The following is a 19,738-nucleotide window of genomic DNA, read 5'->3' on the forward strand; positions in this document are numbered from 1 at the left end:
ACCCACACTGTACTACCTTCACACTCGTTATATTGCATCATTAACGGCAGCGTTTCTACCTGACGCCATCCAGCTGCATATTAATGCGGATGCGAATGGTTCTGTCTGTCTGCATTCCCAGCTGATAACATCCAGCGGCGCCTCATGTGGATGCGAAAGGTGGCTTTTGGTGTCGGGATGTTGCACAGAAACCACTGCAAAAGCGGCAGTATGAGGAATGAGAAGGTGCTGGTAAATACGAAAATGGTATCGATCTTCTCTAAACAGCTTTAAGTGTTGCTGCAAGTATGCGTGGGGAAATATAAAAATGAAATAATCCTGGATAATTACCTCGATAAACATCAAAATATGCTTAAAACTAATATAATGCCAATGAAACCAATTTACCTTAAGTGTTACATCCTTTTAGGTGAAAAAATTCAGGATTTTCAATTATTTGGAACAGCATCATATCTTGCCATATGTCTGCAAATGCTTGATTAAGAACTTTTGCATTTTTTATGATAGGTGCAAATGCAGTCTGATTTTGCAGTCTTTTTTATTGTTGCTTGCCCAGCAGTCTCTTTGGATGCAGCTGGACATGATAATAAAGTTATCTTGTTAATAGAAATTCACCAAAAACATCTTGTTGTGAGTGCTTTGTTTCACAATCCATGATAAAATTGTGTATCGTCCCATCCTCCCTGCAACTATATAAGCACCTTTTCTGCTGAAACACTAATAGTGTCTCACACATTCCTTAAATAAGATGCTATAGGATTCAGGTGGTGAGCCCCTTGAATCACAAAGAGAGATGTGGTTGGACAGGCTCACTTTCTTGTTAAGAAAATAGACACTTAATAACGAGCTCTGTCCCGGCTGAAGAGAGCAGAGGAGGTGCGGGTGCAGGTTGCTTGATAGGAGATTTGTTGGGTGCTCAGCTGCCTCAGCAGCTGCTAGTTCTGCCGCTGTGGTTGGGGGTGGGTGTCTTCGAGTGCAGGTTATTAATTTAAAACGTCCTATCATCAATAACGAAGCGGCAATGACATGTAGTGAAAGTCCCTTCTTGACAGCGGCAACCTCATGCTACTGCACAAACACCATGATTGATATCATCTGCACAGTAGTTGCTACAGGTCATTATATTCAAAATATGCCATGCTGTGCTGCAGCAAATTATACAAATTTGTCCTACTAAAATCTGAGAAACGCCTACCCTCAATTATAGCTGTGAATAAAATCAGTTATGGGGTACTTTAGCCTTTTTTATGAGGATCTAATTTTATGAAATGTGGTGATGTAAGCTACAAAACGTTTGTAAGGCAATATCTAGAAATGATCAAATATTAAAAGCAAAAAAAATTAAAATAAAATAAATAAAAATAAAAATTAAAAAGAGGTTAAAGGTTGAAATTAACTGGTTATTTTTTATTGTTTTTTTGCAAAACACCTCAGTATTTACCCATCTTCCTAACACCAATTGATTGTTATTAGCCAGATAAAGATTCAATTACAAAGACCTTTTGAGTTTCAGGTGAAGATTACAGATGGTTTCACAGTTTTTTTCTTTCAATCACACTCCTGTGGATTTTGAACTTGCATTTAACTGCATGCCCAGATTCCTTTTCTATTATGTCTTAATTATAATTCACACAATTAAAAAAGAGATTGTGTATGAATAAAACCAGCAAATAAATGCCAGCAGTTGTTGCTGTGAAAAATTAAGCCGTCCAAAACTGAAACACGGATGCCGGGGCTTGAGTAATGTATCCTGAGTTATGATCTATGATAGAGTACAGTGGGGTTTCTGGGCAATGCTTGAAATTAAATTGGCCTTTCTATGCTGCATGGCTTGAAATTCCAAAGCAAAAATCCCAAGATGCCAGAAAATGATGAATTCTATCAGTCACTAAGACCTGCCATGGTGCAAGAGACAATTTTCCATTACTGAACTGGCAACGGATTTCAGCTTTGAACAGAGGGGAAAAAATCTTGTTCATGTAGTGCTATGTAAGGGCTTATCTGACTGACAGGTAAGTGTGTCAGGACTTAAGGCTAGATTGAGAAATACGCTATAGGCCAAAGCCCAAGTGCACGGGGGGAAGGAAAAAATATCACATTCACTGGTTGTTTAAGCAGTAAAACAAGAGGAGGAACAATATGTGCAGTGCCATCATAACCCCTATGCAGCACAAACAATGATCAGCAAGAATCCCAATCCGTGTTTCATTTTATCTCTCTTTTTTTTTTAAAATTCTAACAAAATCTTATTGATGATGTTTAGCTGCTGATGAGGTACAATGTATGATAATACAATTATACTTCTCAAGGGTTCAGGGTGTAGGATTTAGGGGGGTATATTGGCAGAAATGAAATACAATGTACTAAGTGTATTAATTTTAAGTTTATAATTATTGTGTTTTTTGGGTTTGGGATCGGATCCTCTTCCACAGAAAACGTTAAATTGCACTGCCGTATTTCTACAGCAGCCCAGAATGGACAAACCAGGCACTGGCTTGAATTTTCACGTCAGCTACTGTAGTTAGCAACCCCTCTGTGACGGGAGCGTCTGAAAAACAATGTTTTTAAAATGAAGCTGTTTTATTTAGTGGTTTTGGCAGTTTAAATCACCAAGTCTGTTTGTTTTGGAGAGGAAGAGACTTCTGTGGATAATTTGGCTCTCTGTAAAATCCTCCTGAACATCTGGATGTGAAGTTATTAGAGGAAAAAGGTGATATGCCATACAGAATCAGAGAATACTGATTTGTAATGGGAAACGGCTTTGTTCTGTGTTTTTACCAGTTTTAATCAGTGGGTCTATTTGTTTTGCAGAGGAGGAGATATTTTGGGATAATTTAGCTCCCGGTAAAAATCCACTGAACAATGAACACTACAGGAATTCTGACCTGGAGAAGTTTCAGCTGGTTGCAATCTGTAATCCTCACCACCAGCTGCCACGAAATCCCCTTAAATTGTACATACTGGGTCTTATAGTGAATTTAAATAAACAATGCTTCAAACACAATCTTGTAGTGAGGAGTAAAATGGCATTTTCTACAAATGACATACACTATAAGCCTGTACTGTATCACAGTTACATTTGCTTACAAACAGGTACTGATATAATGTTTTTTTTTTCTTATTTGTGGTCTTGGAGTATTGACTAACTTGTTAAAATCACACTTGATTTTGTCTGTTTGTTTATTCTTTTTTAAACACGGTAACTGAAAAGGCTTGTACTTTTTTTCCCTAAAGTCTCATCCTCTGTAACAGCCTCTTTTGTTTTTGTGTCTGTCCCTTGTTCCCCTTTTTTGTTTGTTTTTAGAACAGTTGTCAGTGATAGTTTAACAAGTTTTCGGCCATGTTCCGAGCTGGCAGCTAATTAGGAGAGCAGTTTGCCAGAGTACTTGGATTAAATGCAATCAGGAGCAGGCCTTAGAAATGTCAAACAGGCAAGGCTACTGGTAAATAAGCTTCAAGGTTAAAAAAAAAAACGGCTTCATCAAGAGAACCGGCCTTTTGCTTAAAATCTGTGGTTGGCTTGTGAATTGTAAATTACAAGCCAACCACTGATATCTGTCTGGAAATTGTTTTTTTTTCAGTTCATTTGCATTTTAAAAACATCCAGTTAGTTGGGGGTGCTAGTTCTGGTGAATATCTGTTTGGATTCACCAAAACGGTTTATTACAACTAGATTTGATAATAAAAAATGATTACAGAGCAGAGTTCTTCTTTACACTACCTCCTGAGAGTGGTCGGAGGTCAGAGGTCAGTTATGGAGCAGCAGCTCTTCAGCTGGCTCTGTGTCAGTCCTTTGAGGCATTAATTAGAGTGGATGCTTGCAAACATGAGAGTTTGAACCAAAAGCTGACAGTGAAAGAGTATGTTACCCTGCTGACCAATGTGCAATAAAATTGTTAAAGGTCTTTGAATGAACCCATGTGACCTTCTCTCCCCAAACAAACTGCTCTGAGATGTGACAGTTCCGACTGTGTTACCAGGGAACAGACTTTTTCAAGCTTATTTAATGTCAGCTGTAAGGATATTAGCTGACAACCGACTTCAAGAGATTAAACAAACCTGTTTAACATGTTTGTTTAAATGTTTTAAAAGGTCAGTGACAAATGCACACTCCACAAGTCAAGTATACTATATGTATTGGGATACTTCTCCCTGCAGAGAGGAAGTCAGAGCCTGGACATCTTTGTGCAAAAACAACAACCTCCATCTCAACATGAGCAAAACTAATGAGCCGATTGTGGACCACAGGAAGCGACAGAGACAAGGACACGCCCTCATGTCCATCAATGGGACTATAGAAGAGGGAGTCGGCAGCTTCAGGCTCCTCTGGGTTCACATGGGTAAGGACCTTACCTGAACTCACCACACTGACACCATCACCAAGACAACTGGTTTTAACACAGACTCCAGGATACCGTGCAACTTCTGCAGCTGAACTATCGAGAGAGTATTCTGACTGGCTACATCACCACCTTGTATGATAGTTGCACTGTCCTTAACCGTATAGCATTACAGAGCGTGGCATTAATAAGGACGGGGCGGACATCCATGTAGGACCTCTAACGGGCCAGTCAGCAGACTAAAATGTTGGCATTGTACATTTCTGCAAACCAAAAATATGTCACATTTGTACATTTCATATGTACTGTTGCACTGTTAAAGACCAATAAAAGCAGGTATTTTTTTATTGAGACATCAGGACAATTCTTGCCGTGTTTATAGCAATCAAAGCAGATATTTTAAGACAAAACATAAGTTTTCCTTACCCTAAACAAGTAGTTTTTGTACCTATACCTCTCCATATGTAAATCACAGAATTGTTGAAACACACTGAAAAGTGTAGAAACGTAAAGTTTCAACATATCCTCTTAATTGAAATGGTAGCATTGTAACATATCTGTGGTTTACAGAAAAATACAATGCAATGCTTTTATTCTGGCAATTGTGTTGTCTAAACCCAGCAGCGCAGAAAAAAGGCCAACAGGATAATCAGGGACCCCAGCCCCCCAAACCACAGAATGTTCTGCCTGCTGCCGCCTGGCAGACGCTAACGCAGCATCCCGTCCTGCACCAGCAGACTCAGCTTCACCCTGCGGGCCACAAGACTGTTGAACTCTGGAGCTCATCACTTGACACTTTTCCATTATTGTAACTACTACCTTCCAACTGTTTTAAAACTGCTTACACCTCTGTATTTATGTGTATTTACATTTATGTAACTCCTTATTTTACATATTCATAAACTGCTTTCCTGTTTACATTTGGTTTTAATTTGCAAATTACTTTATATCTTAGCCCTATATCAACTTGAACTATTTAATGTCTTATTTTCGATTTTTCTTTTACTTGCTTGAATGTCTTTTATAATTCATATTTAATGAGCTTTGTTGGAAGGAAGGAGCCTTTGATGCAAGATTTACATCCAACGACTGCTTCTGCTACAGTTGGGCATATGATCATACAGACTCCAAGATGATGCTCTTGTTGTGTTTATTTGTATTTAAATTGAATATATTATACTGTTAGATTAGATTAGAAACTGTCAATTTTATAAATCTCCACAAGGGGACATAAACCATCTTAACACTGAATCAAATAATGGGGGAAGAAGTCTTCAGACCTTTTTTTAAAAAGTTGCTCAATGCTGCTTTAAAGGACACCTGCCAGCCAATCAGACACCTGCATTTTCCATGACCATAGAATAGGTACATTGCTTTTGGCATGACGGAGAGCATGCACTTTTTATGGAATTCTTGACTTGTGTATAGATTTTAAGACATTTTTATGCCATCTGCCTTAAAAAACCAACAAAAGGCAAAATAGAAACATTTATAATTTATGGTTAGCTCTCAGCACAAGAGCTCTTTGTGTCGAATGTCTTGCATGAAACTGCACAGACGTCTTAAAGGGGTAAAATATTTAGAAAATGATGGCGTTCACTACCTGTGTTTCACATCTGCCTCACATCTTTGCATAATGTTGTGCATACATTGCATATCCATGTTTACATAACACCAAAGCCTGTAAACGTCAAAACAGAACACAAACCTCTGCCAACAGCATGTTTCTGTCAAGATGAACCACTTCTGCGTCAGATTTTCCCCAAACATCAATCAGTCATTCATTGCTCCATGACCAACCTTCCCATAAGGGTTTGTACAAATCGATCTATATTCTGAGATATCCTGCCAACAGATGGACGGACAGACAGATGGAACGGGGCAAAAACACAGATAATAAATCAAAGTTATCTCACCTGTGAAGCCGAAGGGGCATTTGCAGGTGTACTGTGGAGGAGATGATGGCTGACTTGCTGTAATGCATGTGGCTCCATTCAAACAGCTGTTTGGTTTTATCAGACAGGCATCGCCTACATATTGACAAAACTCTCCAAACCATCCTGGGGCACAAACACACTGCAGGAAAGCAGCACAAAAGTGTGATCAGGGTGCGGTAAAGTATACATGAATATGTTTTACTTTTTCTCCTCGCTCACTGGATTTGAAATTAAACAATGACTATGAGGGTTAAAAATTCTGCCTTTCAGTTTTAAGGGTACTTGTTGGTGTTTGCCCTGCATGCTGGGTGAACAGAGTAGGAATTGTTCTTTTTTATCCTTTGGCAGCACGAATAAAAAATTCCAGCATTTCACACACTTGTCATCTGATGTGGCTGTAAACATGCTCGAAGAAAAGAGTCAATTCACTCACAAACTTCATCTACCTCAACATCTACTCATGCAGATAGTTCAATTAGCCTGGGGTTTGAGATCTGAGTTTCCTGCCACTGCTTCAAGATCAATAATAAAAATAATTTTAAACTTTACCCATAAAGCACTTTTCGAAACAAAGTTATAAAGTGCTTCACAAGGTTGATCCCAGACTTAAATCAATGCAGGATTTAGGCAAGATATATAAGGGAAATTTCAAGAAAAACAAAAAAACTGCAACCTCAACAATATCATAAATGCCATAAATGATGCAGATACGCAGAGTTGGCATCTAAATGCCCAAAAGATTGCATTGAGGTATATAAAATCAGACAATTAAAATAAAACAAAAATGAAAAAATACACAATACCTGATGACAGTATACATTTACAACAATGACTTTGAATAAATTCAGCAGTATCATTCATTTTCCTCAGTAGACAGAAGTTTAAAGGGAAACTGTCGACACTGGGGTCTGTGAATTACCCTAAGAAATCAGTCATTGTTTCTGAAAATAAGGGTTCATCTTTTTTTTTTTTAAAGGGGTTAGGTTGAAGGCAAAACTCTCCGAGACTGACACCAAGAAACAAGGTAACATAAATCCAAACCTTTCTGCATAGATAAATATTGAAAGTATTCTTTTTTTTGGTGAACTGAACATTTCCGATTTTAATTTATCACTCTCGTGAAATTTTAAGACGCTCACACAGTTTTACGGCACCCAGCATGGCAGTGTCGTGTAAAATATTGTTACTCTGTCAATTTGTGCTTCCCTGCACCTAAATCTGAACCAAACCCTTTCCTTTACCTAACCACAGAGGGAGGCGCTTTACATTTTAACAGGAGGGAAACACCATACAACAGGGAAACAGACTTCAATGCAAAACACCTACTGCAACTGGCAAATGGACAACACGGGCACTGGAATAGCATAAGCAAGTTCATATGAATATCTAAAAGAGTTTCATGAACAAAACAGTATAGATTCCAACAAAAAAACGTCAAATTTTTATGTAAATTGTGTCCTCTGGGTTCGAGAAGTCTACACATCAGCCACATCTGCAACAAATTTGAAATGGCACATTGAGATGAAGCATCCAACCAGTCTGCAATCTGCAAGTGAAAGATAATCACAAGATTTTATTTTACTTAAATTAACGACAGAAATAACCCTGTCTGTTATAGATGTCAACAAGCCCCTGCATCACTGATTCATATGTTTAAGTCTTGCCGATCTTTTCACAACTTTTGTTAAAATATGTTTGAAACATTATCAGGGACCCTTCAGGTACCTTTGATCCAGTTGTATTAACAGCACTCTTTGCTGTAATACTGGATGCAGTAAAGAATTAAAGCAAACCTTGTTGCCAACAACTGATATAGACAACTGATATTTCTTCTTTGGAAGACAGCCTCTCCTCCATCCCATGAGGCTTGGAGCAGAGGTTCCGGAGGGTTCCAAAGTGAAGTGGACTGTTTATTTGGTTATTTATCTTGTTTTTTGTTACTATTTTTCCCCTTTAATCTAGCTCCTTAGGTCTGTTGCACTGAGTTGTTTACATTTGATATATAAATGTTTTCTACATTTATTTGCCTTGCTTGTAACTGCTTTCTTTTGGAGAATTACATGTTTTTTTGTACTTGAGTTAAAACTACAGTGAAGTCAGAATTTGCGTATCTTTTCTTGAGTTATGGGCAAAAACCTATTTGTAAGGTCACAGTGACCTTGACCTTTGACTACCAAATTCCAATCAGTTCAGACGTGATTCAAATTGGACATTTTACAGTGCCAAATTTTAAAGAAATTCCCTCAAGATGCGATTAAAAAGATGCACTTAATAAGAATGAGACAGACGCAAGGTCACAGTGACCTTTGCCTTTGATCATTAGAATCTTAGTGAAAACCGAATTTCAATAAATTCCCTCTTCATGAGATATCGTGTTCACAATAATGGGACAGACAGACAGATGGATAGACCACCAAAAACATAATGCCTGCCTGAAAAAAAAAATGTTCAAACAATTTGAAGAACTATTATTTATGATGGAGAGGGCACAATTAAAAACAGTTGATAAAAATTAGTAGGAGAAATTAACGTAAACTAGTTGATTTTTTTGTGACTGAAAGAGAGAGGAACGTTTGACCCTGAACCCTTTAAACCTTGAAATCAGCACCTCAGCCTCAGTCATGTTTTTAATTCGTCAAGCTGGAGTACAGAAAAAAAGCAAAACCGTCAAATACTTTTCAAAAGAACTGCTCTTTATATTTACCAGTAAAATCAGATTTAATATGACCTCCTGTTTTATTCTGTCTGTTAAAAGCATCTCAGTGACAGAGGGAATAAAAGAGCACGCTACCCTTTAATGAAGTACCGATGAATTTTCCCACTTGAATGAAAACCCCTTAGAAAATAAAAATAAAAATAAAAGGATAAAAAAAGAAGTAGTGGTCCATTTGTTATAAGCAACAATTTCTGATTATGTCTGACCCGGGTTGAAGGAGCACCAACACAAAAAATCTACAAGTGGATTTTAGATTAAGAACACTCTCAGTGGCCTAATGGAACAAGACTGATGGAGAATAATTAGGAGCTATGGGGCATTACGGAGCAGTCTCAGGTGTTGTAAAAAATACAGACGTTTGAGGAGACTGAGCAATAGAGAGGCAAATTAGACCAGAACCTGTCTGTCGGAGCAATGCGTCCACATACTCACAATGATTAATGGGTTAGAATTGGATTACTGCTGTCTGTAGACATATTCTCACAGTGATGCTTCTGTCATTCTCTATGTTTTCCTTCTTTCTTTTATTTCATCTGATGACAGGTTTTCTTATGCATAAAGCCTATTTTATGATAAAAACCAGAGGCATGACTAAACCATGTCTACAGTATCTATTTGAAATTTGGTCTATCTGAAAACTAAAAAGAATATCATGTGGTAGCTGCCAGTCAAGCTTTTGTAAGTAAAATCAATCAGATTTAATGAAAAAAAATACTTATTTAAAAAAAAATGTCACAACTAAAACAAAAATATAAATCATTTTCCATGTATCACATCTCTGCTTGTGAATGTGTTCACCTTGTGTTGAGCTTCAGAGTATTTCATTATGGCTGAAACATTGAATTACGTACCTGATATCCGCCAATTACACTCAAGCACAATCCCTCATTCAGGCAGATGATATTGAGCAGCCTGCAGTAGTCAATTATTTCTTCACAGTTCTTCCCAGAAAAGCCTCTCAGACATCTGTTAAGAGGAGGTCAGTGTCATCAAAATCAATTCACCCAAACCCTCCAGCACTAACAAGCCATATTTTTTTCCTTTTGCAAGACACACATGGTTATAATTTCGTTTTCCACATGACCTGCTTGTGATACGGACATGGGTGAGACAGCGTCATTACATTATTTTTTTCAGTTTTTATGACCTGGATTGCAAAATGGGTGGAGTAAGTATATCAGGACAAATTAGGGTCATTATAAATCTCAGATTATACTTTCCTCAAAAGTAAAGCCTAATAAACAGAAAATTCTTTCACATCAGTGCAGTAGACCTGAAAACATTTTTATATAAATCCCAGTAGTGAGCCACAAAAATAACATTTCTATCTTGTCAGTTAGAAAGGTTTTACACTGTGTTTGGTTGTACAGCTACTGTATTTCAAGGTCTTTCTCTGACTGTACTACTCCAGTCTGAGTACAATTTCAGATACAGACAAAGACTTGAAGTACAAGCTCTGGCAGTATTTTAAGTCTGTGTAAAAAACAGGTTTCAGAAAGATGATACAAGTATCTAGAGAGCATCAAAGGCAGACTGTAATGTAGTAGGAGTCTGTATTTTCTGAGAAGTTTTGTGAAACAAACTGTTCTAAGAATAAATGGTAAGCATGGTTGCTTTTCACTTGTATCTGTTTAGAGTAGAGCCAGTGCCATACAGTTTGGTTTAAAATGCTCTGTGTTGAAAAAAAACCTACAACATTTCTGAGGGTAATATTGTTTTTTTACTTATCTACATTTATCTGAAAGCTTTAGTTACAAGTGACTAGATTTTATACACAAGTAAGAAGTAAACATAAGTGGAGTTCATAAAACATGGCATTTTCTTATGAATTTAACTGCCTCAGAGTTTGTACAAGAACAGCTGCAGCAATTAGTCAATTTTTCAGTTAGTGGATTGACAGAATATTTGATTTTTTGAGTCATTTTCAATTTTATTTTAAATAATTTTGAGGTTTTGTCATTTTTATTTTTAAGATTTTTTTGCATTGGATAATTTTACTTTTAACACTTTTATTGATTCTCCTGATAATATTTACTCTTACTCTCACTACCATTTTCAGAGCAGAACTTTTACTTGTGTGTTTGTCACAGTTTGGTATTGGTACTTCTACTTAAGGATCAGAATACTTCCTCCACCACTGGTAATGAGTTATCCAGTGTACCATTGTGGCGCACTGATGTTAATATTTGATGCTAATATTTTTTTGGAAAATAATGGAGGTTTATGACACAGAGGAATACGCTACACTGGGCTGCACAGACAATACTTGTAAGTAGGATCAATTCATTGTTGGTTTTGGTCTTTGCATGGGATTAGTTGACAATAAGAAAAATGTACTATAGAATATCTCCAGCCAACGATGATGCTTGATGTCGGCCAGACAAGCATGTATTAGTAGAGCTCTTGAGTGAAATGTGAATCCTAATCACATTAAAAGGGAGAAAAATAATAAAAGACCCAATTCTATTCATGCTCAGTGGGAGACACATTCATAAGACACTCCAAGTCATCTGGAGAGGGGACTTTGAGAGTGGCCTCTATTAGATCTCTGTATGTGTTTCACCTGCAGACATAATCATTTCCCCTGGACACGCAGGTGGCATTGTTGAGACATGGTGATGGGCTGCACACATTCTGCTGCCTCCTGCATGCTGGGACCACATTACCATCTGCACAGATACATTCGGAGGCCTGCATACAGAGGCAAAACAAACCAGGTCAGCCGTCAGCTTGGGGAAAACAGGGTTAGACTACACAAAAGGTACATAAGATCCCTAGCTGTAGGAACATTATCCATCAAACTGAAGAAAACTGTGACTTAACTGACTGGCATTATTGTTTGTTACTGATCTCTGCAATTATATTTAGATGTATCTAAGCAGGCAAGTAAATAATAGGTTTTATATATGTTTTAATATGAGTTTAAGGCACCATGACAGGCTAATAAATGCTAATGGTGTTGTAATTCGAAGTTAAAGTGATCTGAATTTCACATTAAGCTTGTAGAAAAATATCTATGTCAAGCCGCAGCAATATCAGGCATTATTTTGATAAATGTCCCTTTTAGTTGACTCTACTCGTGTATGCTTAGTTGGGCTGTGAAAATGCGCAGTGCACTTGGCAAACTGTAATGAACAAAACAAAGGTCAGGGAAAGACAATTAGACCATTACTGTATTTTCTCTAGTGTATCCTAGGGAACATTAGAAACACTACTGCCTTTGCAAAATGTATGACCGCAATAGCATTTGCAGCGAAAGGTGAAAATTGCAGCAGGCATCTAATTACAAAAAGCTTTTGATGAGAGCCATTTCAAACTGGCACATTAACATGCACAGGGTCATTCAATCAAAATGCTAGAGGAAGCAAACACTTTTTCCCTTAGCTCATCTTCAGGAGGAAAATATTAATTGCTGTTGCAGCCTTCAGAATGAAGCCATTTGATCTTGTTTCAAGACACTATATTAATTTTAATGTGCCATTTCTTGTTTATCTCCCACTGAGATAAAACAAATAAAGGAAATTGAATCCTCACACGCTCCCCGGCAGTGCAAATTCGTTCCTCCTGACACGTGTGTGACATGCAATCGAAGACAACCAGGGATTCGCAGAAGACGCCCCCGAATCTTTCCGGACAATGACAAACAAATCCTTCTGGGCCTTCCTCGCATTCGCCACCATTTCTGCATGGATTTGGATCACAGGGGGCTTTCCTCCTTTCACATGGTGGACCTGCGAAACAGACAAGAAATTACAGTACTTTATTCATACTGTTGATATTGTATCAATGTCTAGAAAACTATAATTTGTAAACGCAAACTGGTGTTGCCTGGCCGAAATTTCCACATTATACTTAAAACAAACAAAGCAGCATTATTACAGCAACAAGTCACTATTTGCTATTTTAAAGATAAAGTGGAGAAACTGTGTCCTGAGAAGAAAATCAAGTCGCGCTTCATCTGCGTGTGTCGCAATCCATGCTTCTCTGTACTTTGCTATGGTAGACGGTCCAGCTGTGTGTGCATGTTAGTGAGCATCTCCCACTGGATAGCTAACTGCTGCTGCTCTGTGCTGCCCTTATACAGCAGGAAGATGATGGTGTATATATTGGGTGAGCGTCATTGCAGCATTTGGCCCACCCTCTGGTTTCCTCCCAGGTAACAATTAGGGTTGGATACTATACATATCTGAACCAATTGGGGCTGCCCCCTGAAAGTAAGGGCTTTAAATCATCAGTCGTAGACCCCTCGGTCAATTGCTTCAAATAGAGCAGTCGTTTTTTTTATGTTTTTGTTGCTAGGAAGCGTGCTGTGCAGTGTGCAGGTCTTGCTGCGGAGTGAACGCTCTTGACTTCACGCTTCTCTTTGGTAGAGGATGTTGCGGACATGCAGGCAGCAGCACAGAGGGGGAAAAGACCACACCATAACATGATCTTCTCTCTTCAAATATTTCTATTTAATGGCTAAATCTGAATGGGCTGATGTAATTCTAAGTCAGGCACGGCCCTAGAATCAATATTCATACCAGATACAGTTGACTGAACTAGGTAATGGTACACAAATGTACACTTTTTTGATATTTTTAATCTGTGATTAAAAAAACAAAACAAAAAAAGAAATGCACTCCTGCTCCTCTGCTCTTTGTAATCACATACAGCTGATGTTCTGTCTCTCTCTGTCCGTGTGCTTGTGTATGTATGTCTGCTTGTCTAGCAGTAATACTTGGCTATTTATCAAAAAAAACCCCAAAAAAAACCATAAAATAGATTGGATGCCAAACATCTGCGCTATGGAACAGCCAGGTAGCTCCATGGCCGTCCGTCCTCCTGTCTGAAGCTGAACCCGTAATGTCAACAGAGCTCTGTCAGGCCTCAGGATGCTTCATGGCACTCAGCCTCTTGTCTGAGCCCAGCATCACACCCAGATGCTTTCTAAGGTGCCGAAATGTGGCACAGATGGATATCACGTTAATCAGTACTTTGTAGAACCGTTGCTATTTGGTCTATACCCTAAAAAGTTTTATACCCAAACCTAGAAACAATGTTCACCCTGTAAGCACTGTTACAATTTTATTTGTAGCGCTGATGTTATTGCTGTTAGCGCTGTTGTCTGCTAGCAGTCCTAGACTATGAATCATAGATATGCTCTTAATGTCCCACATAGCTCCTTTAACATGAAAAGTAACGTAAGTGGGGTATGAAAATAGCTTCAAAGCAATCTGACCAAGTTAATGCCTGACAAGACATGACTGACATGATTTATAATCCACAGAAGAGTGGGTAGCTGACGTGTTTAATCAGGAATTACATATGGCTAAGGCATGTGCAGGATCATCTCTTGTAACAGTTAAACTGAAGGCTATCTGTAAATAGATAAACAGCTGTCAGCATTGTATGGTGGCCTCCGACTGAAGGTATACTGTAGAGTTGACTTTAATTGCCCATTTCAGAAAATATCACACAGAAGCCAACAAACCATACCAACTGGTAAATAAGAAAAAACAGCCAGATGTTATCCAGCACACAGAAAAATATGGAAAATACTAACTCGAGTAATGACAAAGCTCTTTAGTTTTTGGTGGTGTTCAGTATTGTTGTGGAACTTCAGTTATCATTTGAGAAATGTCATTATTTTTTACCCAGTTCACTTCAGGGAAACCAAACTTGTGGTGAAGGTCATGGCAGCCAACAAAACAAATCATTAAGTTTGGTTCACCTAAAAATGCATGGTTTTCTCAGAAAGCTATAAACAGGGAGTTGATTGTGTGCCCTTGTGTTTCTCCTGATGGTGATGGAAAATTGCCTCAATCGCAGGGTTTTGTGTTTCATGCTGCGAGCGCGCATGAAACAAAGTTTGTGCTTGTGCAACACGGGAGGGTTGGCCGGTCTGCAGCTGCCATCTCGCACAGTCTGATCTACTGCAGCATTAATATAAATGAGCTTTTGGGTCAGCACCATAATCAGGAAAGGCAGTTGTTTGATGGTACTGTAAACACTGCTAACACAACTTGCAACATAATAAAGCAATAAGCATTTCCAACCTGTCAGTTATCTGTAATTTGATATGTTTTTAGGAAAAACTGTTTGCCATCAAAGTGTCATTTTGAACTTTATTTTATGTTGTTTTATTCATTGTATTCAATTTAAGTAATTTTGTTTTCATTTTAATTGTGTTTTTGTAGAACATTTATCTTTTTTTTAGGATCTGATAAATATATAATGACCCCTTACTGGAAAAAACAAAGTTTATGTTGCCTCTGTGCTTAAAAGTTGCTATGAATAAACTTGCCTGCAGTGATCTTATTATATCATATTGCTGTCATGTTTCAAGATATGCAACCGACTACGTTCTCCCAAAGTGGGGAGCTAAATTCATTTTTTAATTCTTACTTTATTATTTAATATTTTCAGGCTTGCAGTACAAAGCACAGAATATTCAACCAGTTTATTAAAATGACTACAAAAAATTGACGCAGCTATCATTATTGCCTCCTCTATCATATTATTATTATTTCTACAATGTACTTCTTTTTTTTAAGTATACTGTACTGTAATATGCAACACTCTGCACAGACAGATAGCACAAGAGTTCCCAACTTGGAAATGTTGATACTGTGAACTAAAAAAAAAAAAAAAGTCGATACCTCTGTACCGAGCACAGTAATAAAACGAATGTCATCCTAATGATGTATAAATGATTTTCATGGTGGATTTTCACTGAACTGCAAAGTACCCAGTGCTACAGCCTGTTTCTTAAGCATCTTCCAAGATAAAGTAATTCTGAACTAAGCTGGAGCCAGTAGTTTTCTAAATACTGCAGGCCATTTTAACACCGCCAGCACTTTACCAGAGACAGGGTAATGCTGTAGTGACATTGTATGCAAAAGGATAAAATTAGACCAAATTCCCTGCAGGTTCAAGGTGAATAAAATTTGATGTTATTCCCCAGTGAGGGTTTTCATTTTTGTGTTCTTCACAAGGTGCCTACACATTTATCTTTCCAGTGACTCTTTCTTTGCATATTTTCTTTAATCCCCCTGCTGATACTAGTGCTCATGTCCCAGAGGCTCCTCATAGCCTCCTCTGTGGGCATCAATCTTGTGTGTACAACTTCAGGGCTTGCTTCTTCCTCGACTCATTTTCCAACAGAAAGAGTTTTCATAACTGGTCCACTAGAAGTTGCACGAATACAAACTGTATGTTTAGGAACACTTCCATCTGTTGCATAGATAATGGTTGTAGCACTCAAGAGAGAATATAATACAAATTTGATTAAGGTCATGCATGGTATTATAGAACCATTTCTTTGTTTTTGATTTGCTTTTTTTTTTTTTTACAATCATTTGTATTTATGCTGGCATTTTCTACAACAGATCTGTTCACCTCAAACACCCTCATTATTGCTGTGATTATAAACTGCAACAGTCTAAGGCACAACAAAGTGTCAGTATCTAATTAAATCATTTAACAAGTGCAATGCCTGTATATATATTCCAAATTAAACTTTAAAATTTTGATATTACACCAAGATTGCAAAAACAATTAACACCTCACACCAAATGGAAAATGGCCATATAAAGATGGTAATACCTTGCAACAAATACCCCAGAGGAAGTGCAAAGGAGAGTCAAATCAAAAGAAAATCTCATTTGAAATGTCCCATGAGTTTGGCTCATTATTCTGTGCGCATAGACTTTGGCCTATGAGGGCAGCCAGCAGTGGAGCAGCCACTAACTTCCAGTTGATTAATGAGGCAACTGCAGCAGGGAGGTAGAGGAAACACAAGCTCCACAGAACTCCCAAGAAGCTGATGGGACAGCAGGACACCATGACTATGCGAAAGCACCCAGTGGAGTCTGCTTACTTGAGAGAGCAGCGGCAATTAAAGCAAATTAGATAAAAGCTGCAAAGGCAGAGGGTATATGGAACTCACCAATCTGTTTCTGATTTGAATTATATGCATTATCCATTTAGAATCAGACAAGGGCACAAATGTTTCACAATGCCACTTGTTTTTGTTTGAACAAAATGTCCTTTTATATCAGTTACTTATTGCAAATGGCATTTTCTCTTTCTTAGCTGTATGTTAGGTCATCATTGACAGCTTGTTCTAAAAGTCTTGACATTTCAGCAAGAAAGGCAATGTGGTTTTATCAATAAAACAGTGCTAAAGCTATTACAATTCTTTGACATTTAAGAATTTTTCCAAGCAATGGAAGGAGAAATTCAAAGGATGAAGGGGTATGATATTCCAAAAGAAAAAAATAATAAATTTCAGTGACTTATGTCAGACGTAAAGGAAAAAACAAACAATTTAAACTTAAAATACCAGATTGTCCATCAATGTTCACAAGATCACTTTGATGGACAATCTGGCATTTCTTTGTTGCACTGATAACCAACAAACAATGTCTTTGTTATCTCTGTCAGGTGTAAGTGTGGAAGGGGAGGAAAACATTGGCATTGTATGATTGTATTATGCGTATCATATCGATGCTTCTATAGGGACATTACAGGGATGCAAGATATTGGATTTTTTATCCGATATGCTAATATATACAACTCATGATAACCGATATAGATATATTTTTTTTCCCCGCCTCATTTTGGTGATCAAGTCTCCTCTGTAGTGAAATTAACTTCACATTATGCATACTCTTATCATGATGGCCCACCAGCAGATGGATGCATGAAATAAAATGCTTTTCAATATGTGATATTCATTCACTGTGCAAAATAAGTGAGTTGATCTTTTCTACATGTTCACTTTATCGATAAAATATATATATATATATATATATATATATATATATATATATACACATATATATATTGGCTTGTGGTATGGCAGAAATCAGCATGTTGGCTGATTTCAATATTTCGTTTTAAAGCCAATATCTGCTGATACCTATGATGTGCTGATATTGTTGTATCCTTACATATATATGAATTGACTTTATCATCATGAGTTACCTTGTCTGTTTCAGGCCACATTTCAGCCTTTGTCGTGGCTCAAAAAATTATATCCATCAGAAAAAAGTTGGTCTCAGTTTGAACCAGCATCTGCAGATCAATTCTACACCTGATACGTTTTGAGCCACAAAAGTTAGACATAACACAAAATGAATAAATCATTTTTGTTATCTTTGCCGCCATCTTGACTGTAAGGGACAACTGAGTGACATCAAAGTCCTCTTTGTTCCACTACTGTCATGCATACACGCTGGACACGAAGCCTGCCATGCACTCCCTGTTCCCTACCCACATGTCCCCAAACCCACCTGGAGGACATCTGTGCTCTACTGAGTGCACTTTTCTAGCTGAATACAATACATGTCCTTTATCTAACATCCAGTTTTCAATTCATGCTAAGTTTGGCATTCACTATATACAAGAAGCTGAGGGCAGAATGCCTTTGTTCCCTTTCAAAGATTTAGAATATTTAGTCTTGTAATCTTCCCTTTTAAATGTTAAAGAAGAGTTGTTCTTTGAAACGTCTCTTAATACCCTTCACCTCCTGTACTGTACTTTCTCCTTGTAATGTATAGACTGAAAAACGAATGCCAGACAGCACTGGAAGTAACCTTGAAACCACTCCTCCCAAATAATAAGCTGAAAGCAGAGGCTAGACTCGAAAAGGCAAAGCTATGACACTTCAAGAATGCTGCCAGGACAAATTGTGCTCCAAACAAAACAATGAATCAATGTGAAGAGCCACCTGGAGTTTTTACTCCAGAAAGTTCAAAGCGGCTTGTTTTTACAGCAGAAACTGATATCCAGGGCAACTGGGAGAGTATCCAGGTCTTGTAACCCACTTGTGTGTGATACCCATTAACCTAACTGTACGTTACTGGAGCAAATGAGGCTCATTACCTAAATAATGGGTGAAGTGATAATGTCTCATAAACAAGCTCACCATATCAAGAGTGCCACCCAATACTCGCACGAGTCTCCAGCAACTGGTCTGAATCACAAGGAACACAATTTGGCTGCTGATGATAAAACATTACAATTGTGTCTGATTCCTTTTTGTGAATTATTCATGGGGAGAGGCACTTGCATACTTCAGCCCTGACATGGTTGAATCTAAACAGACCAAAACCATGAACATGATACACAGTGATTTATACAGAAATGAGAAAGAATAGAAATCTAACATTCAAAACAGCATTTTTTTTTGTCGCTTCATCTTGAAACATGAAAATAGAATAAATCATGTATTACTTTCAGCCATGCAACACTTCTCCTTATCAGATTCGCTCACGTTGCCCGGCATCAAAGTTCTTATTTAATATGCTCAGCAGAAACAATGCACGATAAATTACATTTTAATTGATTGCTGTAAACCTTTGTTTTATCAACTGTGACACGCTCAGTTAGCCAGCAGTTTAGCGCTGGCTTTTTACAACCTCATGTCACCGGTCGTAACATGAGGTATTTGATTTCAAGTGGCCGCTTCATATATTATAGTGACAAATATAACATCAAGAGGGATCAGGTTTAAAGCCCATAAGGAAATGCTGATCTTTTGAAGATATATGGCTTTTGTAGTTTCCAGCTTTGACCTTTTCCAAAGATAGTTGCCCCTCCGAGGCAAATGACACAGTTGTGCATATAGAGCCAGAATGCAGCAAAATCTCTCCCACTGCCTTTTGTAAAGAGCATCATGAAAAACTGACTGGCTATCTACGATGCGCCTGTCAGGGATCAAAGCAGCATGATTGCATTCAAAGATAACGTTTTCATTG

At 37.8% G+C, this 19,738-nt stretch overlaps 1 protein-coding gene across 1 annotated transcript in view; it reads right to left on the reverse strand.

The window, feature by feature from the left end:
- eys (EGF-like photoreceptor maintenance factor) overlaps positions 1–19,738 on the reverse strand; it is a 205,464-nt gene that overhangs the window by 174,890 nt on the left and 10,836 nt on the right. The window contains exons 5-8 of the mRNA XM_088086235.1: positions 12,528–12,724; positions 11,557–11,684; positions 9,845–9,959; positions 6,257–6,416 (exon numbers count right to left, since the gene is read on the reverse strand). Coding sequence (XP_087942361.1) covers positions 6,257–6,416; positions 9,845–9,959; positions 11,557–11,684; positions 12,528–12,724 — 600 coding nt within the window. The remainder of the gene's footprint in view (positions 1–6,256; positions 6,417–9,844; positions 9,960–11,556; positions 11,685–12,527; positions 12,725–19,738) is intronic.

The sequence above is a fragment of the Plectropomus leopardus genome, chromosome 13, assembly GCF_026936395.1.
Source record: "Plectropomus leopardus strain MGB_pleo_1.0 chromosome 13, ASM2693639v1, whole genome shotgun sequence".
Classification (NCBI taxonomy): Eukaryota; Metazoa; Chordata; class Actinopteri; order Perciformes; family Serranidae; genus Plectropomus; species Plectropomus leopardus.